Below are 20,047 nucleotides of genomic sequence, written 5' to 3'. Positions count from 1 at the left end.
AACTATTATTCCCTCAAGGTCTTGGGCTTTGATCTGGAATCAAATTGATAACTTGATAGAAACGGAGTATGGTGTTAGCGTTTATGCTATGGAAGCTTATGCAACTTGTAGATATACTACTGACAAGCTGCAAGAGACTCTCCTCCTGATTGTGTTTCATCACCCACAATTTTATCCTTGTGCTGTGAGAATTGATAACAAATCACTTCGCTGACAAACATCCTCTCTGCAAAAACTCTTGAAGCTCACTATGTCTCAATGAATATTCTAGGTCAGAGACTCTTAGCTGCCTCACACTTTATTTATGCCTTGAGCACTTAATTGCCATTGGAATGAGGTAGTATTCCAGTGATTGAAAATCTGAGCAAGTAACAGCGGGATGAAAAAAATTGTTCACAAGAGAAGTCTAACTTAATCAAAATGGAAGCATAAAAACTAAAAATTCTGCTTAACCACTCAGTTGATATAAAGCGTTGCTACATGCAGAAAAAAAACGCACACACATAAAATTGTTTGAATCATGTTTTGAGGGAGCTAAATGAGGGTCAAAATTGGCTCTATTGAAACATGAGAAAGTAACTGGAATGAACCTCAATTCTATTTTTATTGTCATATAATTAGAACTAGTTTGGTTCAAACCTTCCTGGTTATTGCTCAAGACCCCTTGGCAACAAATGTCCTATTGCATTAGACTTAAACTTGGTGGGATAAGTTGATTTTATTATGGTAGGCGTAACTTATGAGCAATGTTGCTTGTTATTTGATAAGTTACTTGGTGTACATGAAGGAAAGGAATATAATTTAAGTGATGAATTTTCATTGAAAATGAAGTCTGTTGTGAGTATCATTTAAATGAACCTATGATATTGTTCAAACTGTTAATGTTGCCGTGTTTTGTAGCTCTATTTTATTGATGCTTTTGACTTAGTCCAGATTTAATCTGTGTAGTTGGCAAGGCGTTTGCTGTTGCAACAGTGATTGTTTTTGGTGGTGCCACTGTATTGCTTGTTTACGCTGCTCGTAAGCTACAGATTGAAAGTGTAAGTTCATAGATCTTTTTTAGTTGTTCCTGAACAGTAATTTTTTCAGAAATTTGTAGTTTATACTACTCTGGATGCAGTACTTTTGATTACAACTACTGCATATTCCACATTAATTCTTGACATTTTTTACTGTTGGACTTGTTTCCTCTCTGACAAAGTACAATGTGTATTTTAATATTATCAGAAGAAAACCATGAAGTTTCTTATGGTTTCATTCATATAGATAATTAAAAATGACTACTTTGAGCATTTGTGGGTCAATAAGTACAATTGCTTTGAAATGGTTTATAAATTTTATAGCCTTTGACCACTAAATGATCATTTTGTTTTTGTTTTCTTTATCTTTTGATGTTAGACATTTAAGATTCTAGGATTCTCTAATGCAACCTCAAATAAGAAGTGAAGGAGAACACATTGACTACAATTGGCAAATTATTAAATTTCAACTTTATGAAAAAGTAGTGTCCTTTAATGCAAAAATGATATACGCATTTCGTGCACTCAAAATAATAATGTAATAGCCACATAAATATGAGGTTTCACAAGAAAAATTGAGAATAAATATTAAATTTCAGTAATGATCAAGATTCAGACTACAAGAAGAATGCAATACATACTATACTTGATAAATCTTGTTGGCTTAGTGCCTTCGAAGCACATGCATATGCCGTGCCTTTCCTATGCTAATTGTAAAAAGTTATGTGCATGTGGGCATTGTTCTCTATAGCCTGTGAGAAAAACTAATCACCAGCAGTCCAGCACATATGAGGAATTGACACTGGCAGCGCGAGACAAAATTAATCGCTCGATTGTCAAAAATTCTTGGCATGTTAGCCATTGGTGTGCATGAGAGATCAGACGCTAGTAGCCTGAGGGAAAGTCAATAGCTTGCGTGTTGAAAACTTCAAGCGCTAACGAGCCCGAAAAAGAATAAGTCGCCATTGCTCACAAGAAATCGGGCGAGGGAGCGCCGAAGGGAAATTGGCCTCCTCCGTGTTGAAAATTTCGGGGTGTTGAAGTTTTTCTGAAATGGATTACTTGGGAGTCTATTTCGCCCTTCGAAAAAGTGTTTCTACTAATTTTGAGGGACTTCTTAAGCTTGTTAGCGACAAGCTCCACACTTGGGGACATCGATCTTTGTCCATTGCGGCCAGAGCCACTCTAATTCGCTTCTCCCTGCTGCCCTTTCCAGCCTTTTTAATAACTAGTATGATGGTCCCTCAAGGCATCCTTAGAGAAACTAAGCAGACACTTCATCTAGCATAATGATCATGGTAGCAAAGGTATGCATTATGTTCCTTGGGAGGTGGTGTGTTGTTCGAGAAAGCTCGGGGGCTTGGGGTTCCATTCGTTTGTGTAGTGGCAGGGTCTGTTACATGCTCAGTTGGTATGGGATTTCATTCAACACCTAAACTCTAGGTTAAACAAAAGCTTGCATGCATGGTATGGGGAGGATATTTGGTGCCCCGTAGTAAAACAGGGAGCCTCAAATTCTTGGCTAGTGATCCCGGATGGTGCAAAGTCCCTTCGACCGTTGATCAGGTGGCATATTTCGAATGGGTCGTAAGTCAATGTAATTGAAAATACATGGATTATTGATAGACCCCTGCGGGATTGGCCGACGTTCTGTGATTGCAGCAACCTTTAGAACCTTGAAGTTGTGGAGCTGATGAATTTTGTGCAGAATTGGGAGCATCCCTACTCTCAATAGGTGGTTTGGTGAACCTCTAACTCAAAGAACCCTTTAGATCCCGATTGACATTCTTGAACTCTCCTAGATTAACTGGGGTGAACTATTCCAACCAACCAAGGAGGCTAAATGGTTGATTCCAATCTTTACCCTTGGAACTGTAGAAGCAATGAGAATGTGGAGCACATTGCAGTCAATTGTAGCAAGCTTGCTGTAGTCATTGAAAGTTTCAATCACTGAGGGCTGCCGATCCCTACAATCGATCTTCTGAAGCAGTTGAAGGCTGCTGCCTATTCCAATCTAGTCATGGGTCGTATCTAGCTCGTTCTACGAGGTTTGGCACGCCATAAATGCTTTCAAAAATGGAAGGAAATTTGGAAACTCGTCTGTGTTTATTGCCCCTGTCCTGTCAACATCCATTTGCCCGAATTTATATCCTCTTTTGGAGCACTGAGATACCAACTGACTCTATATGTTGTGACATCACAAACTTTGGTGCCCCCCTCCAAACTGAATCAAAATCAATGTGGATGCTGCCCTCCTCCCCTCCAACCGGGTTGTTTTTGTGGCGTTTTTTTCGGGATCATCATAGTAAACTGCTGTTAGCAATGGGAAAGCAATTGGAACATTGGGATATCACCTAGGTGGAATGATGTAGGACTAAGTGATGCAATAATGGTTAAAGAGTTTGCACGCTTCTTTATTGAAAACAATATTAAGCATTAACTTTAAGTGATTTAAATGATGAAAAAATAAAACAAAAGTTGGGTGATTTCAGTTTAGGCCAAGCTACACACATAAAGTTGAGTCCTCAAACAATCAATAGTCAAACAAAGCATACGGAGAGGTTTTCAACAAGATATCCTTAAATTAACAATGAGTTTAATCACTATGAGAATCCACTCACTCAACTCTCTAAAATTACTAAGCTTTAGCGGAGGAACATTAACACTATCTCATGAATCTAATAAGACTACATTTGAAAAGCGACTATGAAGAAAAGTGACTCGGAGGAAGAGTTTACCCAAAGAAAAAAGGAGTTACGAAACTCCGGTGTGGTTGTTTGAAGGTTTGCGAAAGAGTGGGCAGCAGCTTCAGGGTTTGGAAACCTTTTGGACGGCGATCAGAGGCCTTCTGGACAACGTGACAGCAGCAGGAAAGCTGCCGGGGTTGCTGGACAGCAATTAGGGGTTGCTGGACAGCAATTAGGGGTGTCTGGACGGTCACTATAAGAGGCTTGACAGCAGTTTTGGCCCTTGAGAAATGCCGGACAGCAACTTCTAAGGCTTATAAAAGCCTTGGACGGATGCTAGATGATGCTGGGGACTTTTGGATAGCAGTTCAAGACCTCCAATAGTGCAGGACAGCAGGATGATCCTGCTGATATGTGTGGAAAGCTAGCCAGATGTTTCAAAACGAGAGGGAAACTTCAGCGACGGCTTGGGAGGGGCTGGCTGGATTTGGGAAAGGTCAGGGAGAGCTTGATTTGAGGGTTTAAGGAAGGATTTTAATTAGATAAAAGAGAGGAAGGAGAGGCGGCAGCCTTGATTGGAGTTGGGGAAATTAATTCCTTTGATTTGTACCCAAATTTGGAAAGCAATCAATTAGGGAGAGGGGGCATGGGACCGGCCAAGAGAGAGGTGGAGGATTGTGTCCACATTCAATGAATGTGGACCATGACATTAATTTGTAATTGAGAATTAAATATGAGATCTCATATTTAAGATGATTGAGGATTATTTCCTAAAGGGATTGGGCTTAATTAGAAAATTTTGAAATTCAAGTTATTTTGAATTTGAATTAAATTTTTTCCTAAACTACAAGAGGCTAAATATGGAAGATATTAATGGGGGATTTAATTTGGGATCCAAGGGGGATGATGGGGAGGCTGGCGGCTGGGTCTTGGGTTGGAGAGGATCGGCGGCTAGGTGGTGGCATGGGGGAGGGAGGCCGGCAGGATTGTAGGGGCAAGAGGGGAAGGCTGACCCGTGGGCAGAAGAGGGAATGGGTAAGGGCTTTGCCCACGGTGGAAGGAAATGAAAGAGGGGAAATGAGGGGAAGATAGAAAAACCAAGAGCTCATCGAAGGTGGCTGTTGGGTACTATGCTTGGCCTCTCCTAGGCTCCTTTCTCTAACTTTCTCTCAAGCTCTCTCAATAACACCAAGCATAAATTTCATTAATAATTCTTCATTAACCCTCAAAGAAGGAAAGGGAAGGCTTTAAATAGCAAATACAAAGTGACAAATAAAAAGTACTAATATGCCTCTAGGGCTTACACATGTCTAAAAACCCTTAAGGGAAATAAGTGGAAGACATAATAAAATTCATAAATAAAACTTATACATCAATAATAAAAAAAGAACATCAAAAGTAGAGCGGTGCGATCATGGCCGTAGATCGACGGCTAATCCTCTGATAGACTTTCCAGGTCGGATGTCCTCATCATAGAACTTATTGCATTTTTAGCTATTATTGAAGAGTGGATGTTGGATAAGGATGGGATCATCATTAAAGGAGACAACAGCTCCATCATCAAATGGCTGCAACTCACCATGACTAATCAAAATGGGGCTTGGCCAGGATTGTATTGAGCATGACCTCACCTTTTTGACAGCTTTCAAGCAAGTTCTTTTCCATTATATTCATTGACAAAGTAATCTGTAGCTGATTTTGGTGCTTCTTTTGCCAATTTTTTTTGGAGATTTTATTTGGAAAGATACATGATAGAAATCTCCCTTCAACTTTTTTTCTTTGTTCAAGGAGGATATTGATAAAATGGAACATCCATAGTTGTATGTTTTTTATACTTTTGGCTTTATTTTGATTAATGCAAAATACAATATTAACGGAAACCAAAAACTTTGGGAGGGCTCTCTTATTTCCACTCTTCTCTTCTTTCTTTTGATTTCTAGTGTGAGAAACTCCTAATGGTGGGAGGTAGCCCTAGGTTACCTTGTTCCTACTCCAATGACAGAAATAGAAGGAATATAACTTTTGTTGGAAACTACTGGAAGGTGCTTAAGGCTTGTGGCTTTGTACTTGAGGAGCTCGACGATAGCTGTAGTCTATCTTCTGAATAAGCCGTGAGATCCGTTCAGTTCAAGGCGACAAAACTTTATAGATCGAAGGAGGCTTATGAATCCACTATAGCTAAACATCCTGCTACTTAAATGGGTGGCAATTTCAATCTTGTATGACATTTCAAGTGTTAATGCACAATGATTCTCAATCCCATATGATGGAAAGAGCCGAATGATTATCTCAACAGTTCGATCTTGCTTGGCAGATGCACAAGATCCATACAACCTTCTTGATCGCACCTCCCAACACACAGGCCTGCTTGATCACACCTCTGATGGACCGATCCATCATGAATCGGTCAAGCCGATCCCTCCTAGATCGGCGTTGGTTTACAATAGGCAGAAGTTTTGCCTGGATTGTGTCCCCACCCCCTTTGGGATGGGCCTAGGGAAGAAATTTGATTAGGGATGTTGGAGGAGGGGGGGGGTAGCTAGGAGGGAAAAAGGAAGGGGCTGTTTTTAGATTTTGTTATGAGATTGTATGATTTAAGTAGATTTTACCCTAGGGTTCAGTTTTTTATGCTAATGTTTGTTGAAATTAGTTTTGCTTAGGTTGAGAGGGCTCTAGCCGACGACTAGGAATTTTGGAGAGCCGGATCTTCCTCTCTAATTGAAGATCTAATTGTATCTTGTATTTTTTCTTCTTAGTTCTTTCATTAAGAAGATGTTCTTGTGTGATATTCTTCTTGAATTTCTTGTGCTGTTATATGGTTTTGTTGAAATTGCATCAACTTCTTATCAAATTGGTATCAGAGTGATTTCCTGGGCTGAAATAAAGGTCTCCCTTGTTGATTTTTGTTTTATTTTTCTCTCTGTTTGTGCTGATTTTGTTGTTTGGGAGGCTAAATTCCCATCAAATTGCTGTTTTTTTGCAATTTGGAGCCTAGATCCAAGTATCTATGACAGAAGAAAGGTAGAAGTGTTGGAAGGGGACACTACACTAATTTCCGGTGGAATTTCCGGTGGAAATAAATCCATCAGAAATTTCGACAGATTTTTTTGTGGCTTTTCGGTGGAATATTTTTGACAGATTACCGACGATTTTTTGATGGATTTTTCGATGGGATTTTGATAGGAAATACTTGAGTTCGCAAGTAACCCTAATGAGAAAAATTTGAGTTCGCAAGCAAACCTAACAATAACGGGTGAAAACAGCAAGAAAATTTCAAGATCTCTAATGAAAACAATCCAAAAAATAGTAGATTGTATTATAGGAATCAAACCAAAAGCAAGAACAAGCAAAGATACAATTGATCCTCAATTCGAAAGGATCGTTCTCTCCTAATCTCTAGACGATGAATCTAGAGCCCAAAACCACAAAGAGACTCCAAGAGAAATAATAAGCATGCATAACCCTAACCCTAAATAACCCATACTATTAATATATTAATTCCCTAATTCAAACTCGTTAATTTAAAATTTCCCTCTCATCCTAGTCGCCCACCTCTCTTTCTTTAATTTACTCCTAGTGTGACCCGCTAGTTTGGGCGGCATCATTAAGGGAGGCGGCCCTTGTCCGCCTCTTGTAAAAAAAAGCGGTCTTTGGGGCAGCTAGGCCAGTTCAGGTTGAACCGGTCTAACAATACTACCCTCCTAAAGAATCACCTTGTCCTCAAGGTAAAAACAAGGAAACTAATGTTTCATCCTCTTATATGGCTCTCATGTGGCATCGTAGTCCGGGAGACTCTTCCACTTGATCGGCACTACCTTAGTTCCATCCTCTCTCTGGCGAACCCCCATCAACTCCAATGGTTCCAACATCACCTCTAAATCTTCAGTGAGTGTCCCCGGTAACTTCAAACTAGCTGCATAATTTCTAATGACCCTTCTCAACTAGGATACATAGAAAACATGATGTATAGTCGCCATTGGTGGTAGTTTCAGCTTGTATGCCACCTCTCAAATTCTCTCCACTATCTCATAGGGCCCAAAGTATCTAGGGACAAGCATCTCATTCTTCCTATTGGTGACTGTCTTTTGCCTGTAAGGTCGGAGCTTTAAGAACAACTTCTCTCCTATCTCAAATTGGATGTCCTTCCTATGCCTATTTGCCAGTTTCTTTATAATTTGTTGAGCTCTCAGCAGATGCCTCTTCAACTCATTCAACACTCTATCCCTCTCCTCCAAGTATTCCTCCACTGAAGAAATTGTAGTGCTGTTATGCCCAAAGTACACCAAGTGAGGTGGATCCCTCCCGTTCAACACCTTGAAGGGCGTTATCTAAGAAGCAGAATGATAAGAGGTGCTGTACCAATACTTAGCCCATGCTAAACACCTGGCCCATAACTTGGGTGTCTCTAATACAAAGCATCTGAGATAAGTCATCAAGCTCTTGTTGACCACTTCTGTTTGACCATCTGTCTGTGAGTGGTAGGTGGTGCTCCTCTTCAATTTTGTCCCCTGTAATCTGAACATCTCTCTCCAGAAATGGCTGAGGAATATCTTGTCCCTATCAGATACTATAGCCTATGGTACTCCATGCATTCTGACCATCTCTCTGATGAAAGCTGAAACAACTATCTCTACAGTATAGGGGTGTCATAGGGGAATGAAATGAGCATACTTGCTCAATCGATCCACTACCACTAGGATCACTGTAAATCCCTTTGAACAGGGCAGCCCATCTATGAAATCCATGGATACCTCTTCCCATATCCGTCTTGGTAAAGCTAACGGCTGTAGTAGTCCTCCTGGTGACATAGCCAAGTACTTGTTTCTCTGGTAGATGTCACATCTGGCCACCATCTCCTCCACATCTTTATGCATCCCCTTCTAGTACAGCTCTGAGACTAACCTCTTGTATGTCTTCTGCACCCCTGAATGACCACCCACAACGCTCCCATGGAACTCCTGGAGTAAGAATGGAATGTGGACTAAGGTTTGGGGTATCACAAACCTCCCTTGATACAGCAGTCAAGCCCCCTCCAATGAATACCTTGGGTGGCTACTCTCTTCCTTCAGGCCCTAATTTTTTCCAACTCATCCCTAGCACTCTCCTACTTGATAGCCTCCCAATCTAACATCAATGGAATCGGTACTGCCATCGCCTGCAGCTCTCCCATACACCTGGACAAGGCATCTGCTGCTTTGTTTTCCACTCCTGGCCTGTATTGGATCTCAAAATTATACCCCAATAATTTGGACAACCACCTCTGATGTTCCTCTGTCACCATCCGCTGCTCTAACAAGTATTTTAAGCTCCGCTGGTCTGTCATGACAATGAAGTGTCTGCCTATCAGGTAAGACTACCACTTCTGGATGGCCAAGACGATGGCCATCAACTCCCACTCATATATTGATTTCAGCTTGGCTATAGCTGTTAACACCGGACTGAAATAGGCAATCGATCGGCAACTCTGCATGAGTACTACTCCTAGTTTATACCCTGAAGCATTTGTCTCCACTACGAAGATCTGTATGAAGTCTGGTAAGGTTAAGACTGGCACAGTAGTCATTGCTCTCTTTAGCCTCTCAAAGGCTGTTGTGGCCTCCTCGCCCCATAGGAAGCCATCATTCTTCAGCTGTTCTGTTAGTGGCCATGTTATAGTGTTGTACTCTTTCACGAATCTCCTGTAGTACCCCGTCAGTCTTAAGAAACCTCTCAACTCCTTCAGGTTCTTTATTAATGGCCATCTCAACATAGCCTCAATTTTTGAGTGATCGGCTTCCACGCCCTCTTCGAACACAATATGGCCCAAATACTCCACATTCGTTTTTGCAAAGCAGTACTTCTTTAGGTTGGTTATCAGTTAATGCTCCTGTAACAACTCTAATACCCTCCTCAAATGCTCCCAGTGCTCCTCCTCTGTCCTGCTGTAAACTAGGATATTGTCAAAAAACACCAAGACAAACCGTCGAAGATAAGGTTTGAAGACCTTATTCATAAGTGACTGGAATGTGGCTGGAGCGTTAGTGAGGCCAAAAGGTATCACTAGGAACTCATAACGCTCCTCGTGAGTTCTGAAAGCATTTTTTTGGCACATCTTCCTTCTTCATTCTGATATGATGATATCCTGATTTCATATCTATCTTGGTGAACATCACCGCCCCACTTAATTCATCTAGCAGTTCATCAATAATTGGTATAGGAAACTTGTCTGGCATAGTTTCTTTGTTGATTGCAATGTAATCTACACAAAACCTACAGCTACCATCTTTTTTCTTCACGAGCAAAATAGGACAAGAAAAAGGATTGATATTGGTTTGATAATACCCGCCTCCAGCATCTCTCTGATTAGCTTCTCAATCTCATCCTTTTGAAATTGAGGATATCGGTAGGGCCTGACGCTGATGGGTGACACACCCTCCTTCAAAGTGATAACGTGCTCCTGCTCCCTCGGTGGTGGAAATCCCTGAGACGACTGAAACACCTCCTTGAATTGTTGTATCAACGACTGTATGGAGAGGGGCATCTCCCCTCCCTCATCCAATCTACCTCCCTCCATCCTGTGCAGCTCCACCAAATAGCCTTTCCCCACTTCTTTGATATTTTTTATCATGGTTTTGATAGACACCCTTGATCTGGATAACCCCGCATCTCCCTTGATCATCACCTTCCTTCTATCCACCATCAGCTCCATCGTGAGGGCTCCCCAATTGACCTTGGTGTCCCACAAGGTCTGTGGCCACTTCATCCTCAGGATAATATATGCACATCCTAGCTCCAGTGGGAGAAAGTCCTCAGTCACCTGAATGTCCTGTATGGTCAACACCACTCCTCTACAGATCTCCTAGCCTTTCTCCACCTTCTCAGTACCCATTATCACACCATCACAACTGGTGTCCTCCAATTTCACTCCCAGTTGGTCGACGACCTGAGTGGAAAGGAAATTGTGGGTAGCCCCACTATCAATCAGAGCCATCACCTCCTTGCCCTCTATCTCCCCCTTCACCTTCATGGCATGATTCATAGTGAATCCTACCACAGAGTTCAAGGAAACCTTTGCCATATCTAGATGCAATTTCTCTTTCTCTTCCTCCTCTAACTCTCCTTCACCTCCCTTCTCAGTTTCCTCGTCACCACAGACAGTGAGAACCTAAAGAGTTAGATCCCTACACCTATGCCTTGGAGTGTACTTCTCATCACATCTGAAGCACAACCCCTTAGCCCTCTTCTCCTGCATCTCCTTCTCCGCCAGTCTCTTGAAATTGCCCTCATTTCCACCTCCTACTGTCTTCTCTCTAGGGGTCTCACGAACCCCTCCTTTTGTAGGAACCTTAGGTGCTAAGTGAGTAGTTGTCACGGTACATGCCTCTTGAACTGCTGGTTCTGGCTCCCCTCTCTAGATTCTTCTGATTTTCTACCAACTGGGCTAACTTCATGGTTTCTCCCAAGTCACGAGGCATCATGACTTTCACCGCTACTCTGATGTCTGCCTTGAGCCTCTTCATGAAATTCTCCTCCAAAGTAGATTCTGATAATCGCTCCACCCGACTGGCCATGTGCTCAAGTAGCTCCCGATAGTCTGCCACTGATCCGTTTTGCACCAGTATGAAAAAACTGCTCATAGAAGTCTCCTCTCCTGTCAGTTTAGAAACGGTTTAATAAACATTCTTTAAACGCTCTCCAGCTTCGTATAGGTCTCATCTGGTCCCTCCATTGGTACCACGACAATGCCTTTCCTTCCAAACGTAGGTTAGCTGCTACCAATTTTTCCTCATACGTCAACTCATTGACGACGAAGTACCTTTCCACTTTATAGATCCATCCATAAGCATCCTCCCCTTCAAAAATTGGCATCTTTAGCTTCCTTACCTTCGAATCTACCCCGTTTCTTCGTATTCCTCCATAGTTTTCCTTTTCCCAAGTACTTTTCTCTCCCCATGTCTCCCGGCCTTCCCTTAGACATTCATCTTCAAACCCTTCTTCACTTTCTTCCCTCTTTTCTCCAAAATCAGCACCCCTCCTATAATTTTTCTCTTTTTTCTCCCAACCAACCCCCTTACTCCATGTTTCCTATTCCCATGTCTCTCTACATACCTTCCCCCCTTTCTCCTCAATGATTTCTCCATCGCTTTCATTTCTACGAAAATTAGAATTCGTAGTTCTTCTCAGCGGTCCCTTTGCCTTCGATGCCGCCGTTTGAATTTGATTGTCCAAGATCTTCTTCACCATCAGATGAATATCGAAGAATTTGTCTTCCACAGCATGGTTTAAAATTACGCAATATGAGGCTCGCCTTTGCGCAATTCTAGTAAAAAACGCCTTGATGCTTACACCTCGAGTTTTTGTTATGAGGCTTGCGCCTCAACTTGGTTGAGGCCCCTTGAGGCTTACGCCTCGCCTCACGAATGAAAAACGCCTCAATACCCGAATACGCAATTTTAAACATTGTTCCACAGATGAAACCTTGTCGACTACGAACGAGAGTCGATCTTCCATCGTGGTTTTTATCTAGCTCATTTCCCCTTCAAATCGTTCCTCCAACACATTAACTTTCTTGGCCACCATAAAAAATATAGATATTAGATTCAAATTTTAGCAAGATCCCTCCTGATCAGAAATTCGTCGCTGAATTTTTAGAAAAACCAGCCCACAATAGTCTAGGAATTGCTCTGATACAAGTTTAATAGGAAATACTTGAGTTCGCAAGTAAATCTAATGAGAAATACTTGAGTTCACAAGCAAACCTAACAATAATTGGTGAAAACAATGAAAAAACTTCAATATCTCCAATGAAAAGAATCCAAAAAATGATAGATTGTATTATATAAATCAAACCAAAAGCAAGAACAAGCAAAGATACAATTGATCCTCAATTCGAGAGGAGGATCGTTCTCTCCCAATCTCTAGATGATGAATCTAGAGCCCAAAACCACAAAGAGACTCCAAGAGAAATAATAAGCATGCATAACCCTAACCCTAAACAACCCATACTATTTAATCCCTTAATTCAAACTCCTAATTCAAAAATTTCCGCTTTTCTTATTTTTTATATTTTATATTTACTAAATCAAATAAGATATCACATTCGCTTGTATATGCATCAATACGATTATTGAAAGGCATGATTATTATATAATGAATTTTTTTTTTGAGAGGTAGTAATGATTATGGAAAATCTTTATGCCTACATGTGTTTGCAATTTCTAATGATGTGGAATAATAAGAATTTTGATTATGTATGGAAGATCTTTATGTGCATGCCTTATTGTAATTCTAGTTGATGAGATTTATTGAAATAGGTGAGAAGTTAGAATGATATAGAAAATATTTAGAATATAAAAGATTTAAGATTAATAAAATAAAGATTATTATATGATATCCAATGAACTATTATGAGAAGGAACTAGAGAACTAGAGAAATATAGAAGTAAATAGACACATTCTTTGTGAATTAGATTAGAGGTTAAAGAAATATTATGTGAGAGAACTAGCGAACTAGAAAAGTAAATAGTATAAAGAATAACCAACTTTCAGTATATGATATCCAATGAACTATTGCAAATCTTTCTCTTGATGAACCAAAATTGGAAGCAATGATATTCAATAATGATGATATTGAAGGTTAAAAACAAACCTCTGAAGTTAATCCTAATAGTTGAAGCTTGAATGTTTGATGTTGTAGTAAAAAATTATTTGATTATATTTTTGTGGTTGTATTAGACATTTTATACTAAACATTTTATATTATAAGCTAGACAAGTTATTATGCCATTCATTTATTATTGTTTGTCATTTTTAATATAATGTTACATAAATATCTATACACTATATAAAAATATATATATAATGCCATGTCCGCGTCGTACTCGTGTCCTATATTTTAAAAAACATCTGTGTCCGTGTCGCCATGTTCGTGCATCATAGGCCGTCAGCAGCCAAGGGAGTGCAAGAGGATGTTCAGTTGGATTATATGAAGGTTCAACTTTAAGCCCATATCTTTTTGCTTTAGTCCTAGATGTTCTTACTAGATATTTGCAAGAGGATGTACCATGGTGTATATTTTTGGCTTATGATATCCTTCTTGTTGATAAGACTAGAGATGGAGTTGAAGCTAAACTTGAATTATGGAGGTCAAGCTTAGAGTTTAAATTTTTTCTTCTGAGTATGTCTAAAACTTAATACATTGAGTGTAATTTTAATAGTAATAGATCTAGTGGGGAGATTGTGACTTTGGACGATCAAGTCATTAATAAGAGTACACACTTTAGATATCCCGGGTCTATTGTTTGGAGTGATGGTGAAATAGATGAGGATATTATTATTAGAATTCAAGTTAAATAGTTGAATTCGAGGAATGCATTGGGCCTGTTCTGTGATAGAAAAGTACCCCTTAAACTTAAGGGAAAATTCTATAATATGGTGGTGAGACCTGCAATGCTTTATGGTGTAGAATATTGGCCATTAAAAGAGAAACATAAGATTAAGTTGTTTTGCCAAGATAACGATGCTTAGGTGGATGAGTGGTTTTACTCTTTGAGGTAGAATGCAAAACGAGCATATATGCGAACATGTGGAGTAGCTCCAGCGGCATATAAGATTAGAGAGAGTTGCTTTAGATGGTTTGATCATATAAAACATCGGCCTTTCAGTGACACAGTTAGGAGAGTAGATGTATTAGTTGACTTATGTTAAGAACGGTAGAGGTAGGCTTAAAAAGACATGGTTAGAAAATATTAGAAACTATCTTTCTTTATTAGATTTAAATGAGAATTTGACTCTAAATATGACACAATGGAGAAAAAAGATTCATTTAGTCGACCCTATGTAGTGGGATAAAGGTTTGATGTTGTTGTGTTTGTTGTACCCTTACCTCTTTGGGAAGTTTTGCACAATGACATTATAAATGCTATGTTTTATATTAAACTTGGCCTATCATTGCTGTACTTTTATCTCTATTTAAGTGTCATTGCCATACCATCAACATATAATCCTAGAATAAGAAATCCTTTTTGTGGAAAAATTAAGAATACATTGATGAGTTCCCTGAAAAAATAATCTTTAATAATGAATTCTTTGTTAAACATATGTGATTCAATGGTAATACATATTTTATTAAAATATTGATGAATAGCATAATATTTTTATGATATATTCAAAACTTGATATATACCCTCTACAACCCCCACCATCACATTGAATACCAAACCAACTCTCGATCATCTTCCAAACAAGCCTTGACAAAGCCCCATTCTATCATCTTCCACTCTCCACAAGTAACTTCCCAAGAAACCCCATTCTTGGCCCCTACAACAAGCCTACAACAAGCCCTTCACCTCCAACCTTAACCATCGGCACTTCCTCATGAAATTTCACCACATCTCCACTCCATATATAACAAGGACCATTCTTCTCAATTATCTCCCACATCCAAGCTCCATCATAATGTCCCCCAAAATTGGTATGAACCTAGAAATCATAGTTTTTTAGATCTTCTACTTGTTTAGAACATGCTTATAATTTCCCAAATTTATTTATCTATTTTTTAATTTTTTCGTTCCTTTGAAGTATTAATTCATCATGCAAACCATCATGGTACGAGTGTATCTTTTATTTCGACCAAGTTGATATAGTCTCTATCTATCTATGCTAAGCTCTTCTCTTTGTTTTTTTTCCATGTTTATCCAATTATGGGATGCATTTTACTTTTCTAAGTTAGTTTTAATTTTACAAATTTTATTTTATGCTTGTCTGTAGAGATTCAAATTCAAAATGGTTATTCACATTCATAGGGCAATTGAATAAAAAATCTCTTCTAGTTCAATCTTATATGACTGCAAGTTCGATATGTGATTACTTCGAGCATAATACAAGTGTGACTACTTGAGGGGCTGTTTGGTTGGTTGTAAAGTGAATGCAGTGTAAAGTAAATGTAGTGTGAAGTAAAAGTAATGTAAAGTAAATACTTTGAGGCTATTTGATTGCCTGTAAAGTGAATGCAGGGGAACTATTTTTTTTATTTGGTTTGGTGTATGCAGAGTAAAGTAAAATTAGTGCATTTTGAATATTTAAAAGTTCCAACCAACATATCAAGATGAGCTGCGCACACAAAGGATTACACAAATAAACTAATTACACAAATGCATAATGAGGGCTATTGAATTGCAGGTAACGGTTATTCCACCATGCATTACTTGCAGGTAATGATTAAACAATATTTCACTTTCAGATCGAATAATGAAAAAAATGTGGAGAAGGAGAAGAAATGAAAAGAATTCACTAAAAAACTAAACAGAAAGCCTCATAGTTGAACAAGGTTAATCCAACGTTGGCAACTAGTAAGCCTCACGGTTGTATAAGTATAACATTGTTGGAATTCTTAAAATTTCCCATTTGATAAAAAGTTGAATTATGAAAGAAGAAATTGCTCATCTAACTAGAAATTTTTGTAGTAGTCAATGAATTTAGTACATGTCTTAAACATTTATTTTTAATCACATAACTAAAAACAAACTTCCACAACTTAGCTATAACAAATTGAATTTGAATGCAAAAAATAGAAGCATATGGTTAATTGAAGCCTTCACCACCTTCTACAGTTTTGAGAGCTTTTCAGAAACATTAGTACTTATGATAATTCTCAAATGAGCTCGTGATACCCTCACTATAATTTTTTTTTATTCAATATATTTCCATTATTTATTTTCAGACTGATCACATTCGAAGCCAAGGCAGGGATCTGATCCAGCCCCGAGTTGTTATGATTAGGAAGCAAATGGCGCCATTAAAATCTTGGGTATGTTTTTTATGTTTCTTCACTAGTCAAATTTCCATCTTGATGCTCATACATGACCATATTTTTTATTGAATTGATGGTTGTCTTACATATTTTTATCAAATATCTTCAAATATTATGTTTTGAAGAATAAAATACCTTTGCTTAGTTAAATGCTTTGTGATGAGAATCACAGGTTGAGAACATCTCAAAGAAATGGCATGTGGAAGAACAGGGAAAAGTTGAAGAAAAACCTTTAGTCAAAGAACTTTCAAAGGTATTTAGTTCTAGTTCATCGAACTGAATCATTAAATGAGGTGATGATTTATTGTTGTCTTATTTGTGTATTACCAATTTTCTTTTCTATGTTTTCTGTAAATATAATATCCTGATCTTGTTGTGACAAAGAAGCCTTATATCTTGCACCACTCATATAGCTTTGATATATATATGGAAATTGACTTTATGTGCCCACTCATATAGCTTTGTTATATATATATTTCTATATGGAAGTTGACTTTATCAGCCCCATTATTTCAAAAATTAAAACAAAAAAAAAAAGTCCAAAAATCAAAAATTTATTTTGGACAAAGTTATCATTATATATTTTTTTAAGGAAATATGTCCATAAATTTATTTTGGATGAAGATATCATTATGATATCTTTGTAATAAAGATATTGCTAGTTGAAGGATCTATTGGATGAAGTTCAACATCATACTAGATGTGGAATTTTAAGTTGTGATTATTTTAGTTTTCTTTTGCCAAAATTCTTCTTCTCTATCAAAAATAGTAAATTTCTTATAAATGGCACAAAGAATGTTGATAGTACACCCGTTAAAGGTTAAAAAGTACAAAAATTAGGATGGATCTACTTCGGAGTTTACTTTATGAGGTAGAGAGAAAAAAAATAGTCATACAAAGAACACAATAATTTTATTTGTTGGTCATATGATCACCTTCATCTTTTATAGGATAAGGTGAAGAGCTTTTTTATGTATATGAGAAGTAAATAAGGGTATTCTTTTAGATTTAGCTCATTTTGAAAATAAATATAGGAGATAAACTACTATAGTACGACGACAACAACAACAACATTAAGCCTTTATCCCACTACGTGGGGTTGGCTACAGTAATCCTTTTTCTTCATTGTGTCCTGTAAAAGATAAATTCTCATTTAAATCTAAAGTTTAAGAAGAAATGCATGAGATAGAAGAATTATAATAAATTTGTTAGCAAAAAAAAAAAAGGTGTGATTGTAGTTGGGTGACCCTTCTTGGTGTACTTTTGTTTTTATCCCTTTAACTTTATGCGTGTTGCTATTTATGGGTGTTAGCACATCTTGATGTTCTTCATAATTATGATAACCTTTGCAGAGTTTGAGGTGAGTTTTAACAATTTTTATAACCACAAGTAGATTTTGATGTTGAAAACTAGTTGAAGTTGATTAAACTTGAGCTATTTTAATTCTATTGGAAGAATATACATTGGCATTAAATGAGATATTAAGGAATGTTTAACATGACATTATTATCTCATATCTAAAATTTTTTTTTCATTTGCATCTCATTAACATTTTAACTGTTAGAATGTGTAACACCAAGATGTTTGGGTGATTTGAGGCTGTGAGGAATTGCATAATGGCGGAGTTCGGATCCTTCTTAGGAGAGCCATGAGTTGCCCAAGTCGATGCTGCTATTTGGTATGCTTCTTGAAGCCATTCTCAAATTGTATCTTGAGTTGACCGAATTTTTTTTTTTTTAATTATATGGTTATATGTCTGTCGCATATAGGACTAAGATTAAATATGTGACTAGACTAATTTTTGAGGATTTACACTAAGTCAACTCTCTTAAAATCATAAAACTCAAATTATAGAGACATCATAAATGGATCACGTACTTACGCACAAGATAATATATAACATTTTTTTAGTAAATTACATCATGTCCTAAATCTTTATTAGGGATTGGTGATAAGAGAAACTTTATGAGAAGGCATTTTCTCTTGCTTGGTGGTGACTTATGGTGCTGTATTTATTTATTTATTTATTTAAACAAAGGATGATTTTATCCCAACAATAAAAGAGGATACAACCAACCCAACCATAAAAAAGAAAGACAACTAAAAAATAGAAAAGACAAGGTAACCTGCCAGGCTCAGGAATTGGTAGTTTCCTACACCCACCCATACACTAAGCAAGTACCATCTAGAAGCAGTGGCCAGTAACAATCCACAAAGAAGCAACTGAACGAAGAAGCATCAACCAAATAAGACCATCAAACAGGACAAACTGAGTCACCACCAAAGGTTGCCAGCAAGCCTCACACTCCAAGTGGATAGCAAAATCTCGCCACATCATTGCCCATAAAAGAATGGTACATCCTCAAAAACCCAAACTCTAAGTAACCAACAAAGTGATACAAAACGACCCACAATGCAAAGAAGGCCCCCAACGAAACAAGAACAACCATAGTTACTTCTTTTTGGACTTAAGTTCTGTAAAGGGAGTGGTGAGGCAATGATTAGGGTTGGGTTTAAGTTCCTTTAATGGGTTGATCAAGAGATGGTGTTGTTGTGGAATTATTTTGGTTGGACTAAGGGATGAAGTGGGCTTAGATATTAGTAGATTGTGCAGTCAAGTGTGGAGTGAGATTTATTAGACTTGAGGCTGGGGAAATAATGGAAGATGCTTAGCAATTTCTTGGAGATGCCAAGCATGAGAGGTTTTGATTTTTAGGATGGTGTTGTGGGGATAGGGAGGAGGGTGGATGCCCTAGGTGAGTTACGTGGTGTTTATAGACAGTTAAGTGAGGTTCTAAACAACACGAATGTAACTTGAATTGATCAAAGATATATGTTCTAGATTAGCCACCCAACTTTATCAAGAAAATTTTTACATAAGAAAATGTTCAATGATCATTCAATAATTATTTAATAATATGTACATAAGATGCTTATATAAAGAATCAAGCAAAATACATAGATTGTTAAATAAAAATTTTGGCCAAACTATAAAAGAGGAGAGTGGCTCTATTGAGTTTGGACTATTAGTCTATTATAGTCATCATAACTATCGTGTGATAATGGTCCCATGATTGTCTTTTATCTCAATATTTTCAAGAGCTGGTGCAGTGCATGTGCTTATAAGAGCTTCATGTGTGAAAGTTTCTATACATGGGTGGGGAGTGAGCAAGAGCGGGGCACGCGTTATTTGCATTAAGTTTATGTACTTTTGTTTTTCCTTTCGCTCATCTTTCACCCTCAAATGAACCGCCCATAACAAATATTTATGTCTTATAAGCTCTAAGGGCCATGTTATTTGCATTCTCCTCTTGGATCCGGTAATGAGACAACAAATGAAACTAATTTAATATATTCTAACATTCTAAATAAGACAACAAATAGAACTATTTTAATTTAGGCTGGCTCCGCCACGAGGTGTGCGATGTTTGAGGGTTTATAGGGTGTGAGAGGTTGTGATTAGCATTAAGGGGAGGGTTCAAATTTAGATGATAAAATGATGAGATAAAAATAAAAACAACACAAAAGTAACTTGAGCTCAACCACGACCA

At 38.0% G+C, this 20,047-nt stretch overlaps 1 protein-coding gene across 1 annotated transcript in view; it reads left to right on the top strand.

Annotated features, from left to right (window-relative positions):
- LOC110094776 overlaps positions 1-18,411 on the top strand; it is a gene marked incomplete in the record, with an annotated part of 19,884 nt that extends 1,473 nt beyond the window's left edge. The window contains 4 exon segments of the mRNA XM_028699784.1: positions 949-1,040; positions 16,407-16,493; positions 16,669-16,749; positions 18,061-18,411. Coding sequence (XP_028555617.1) covers positions 949-1,040; positions 16,407-16,493; positions 16,669-16,749; positions 18,061-18,069 — 269 coding nt within the window.
- Between the last annotated feature and the right edge of the window lie 1,636 nt (positions 18,412-20,047).

The sequence above is a fragment of the Dendrobium catenatum genome, unplaced genomic scaffold (assembly GCF_001605985.2).
Source record: "Dendrobium catenatum unplaced genomic scaffold, ASM160598v2 fragScaff_scaffold_1391, whole genome shotgun sequence".
NCBI classification, from domain to species: Eukaryota; Viridiplantae; Streptophyta; class Magnoliopsida; order Asparagales; family Orchidaceae; genus Dendrobium; species Dendrobium catenatum.
The sequence above is the reverse complement of the archived record's forward strand: the minus strand, read 5'-3'. Positions and strand labels throughout refer to the sequence as shown.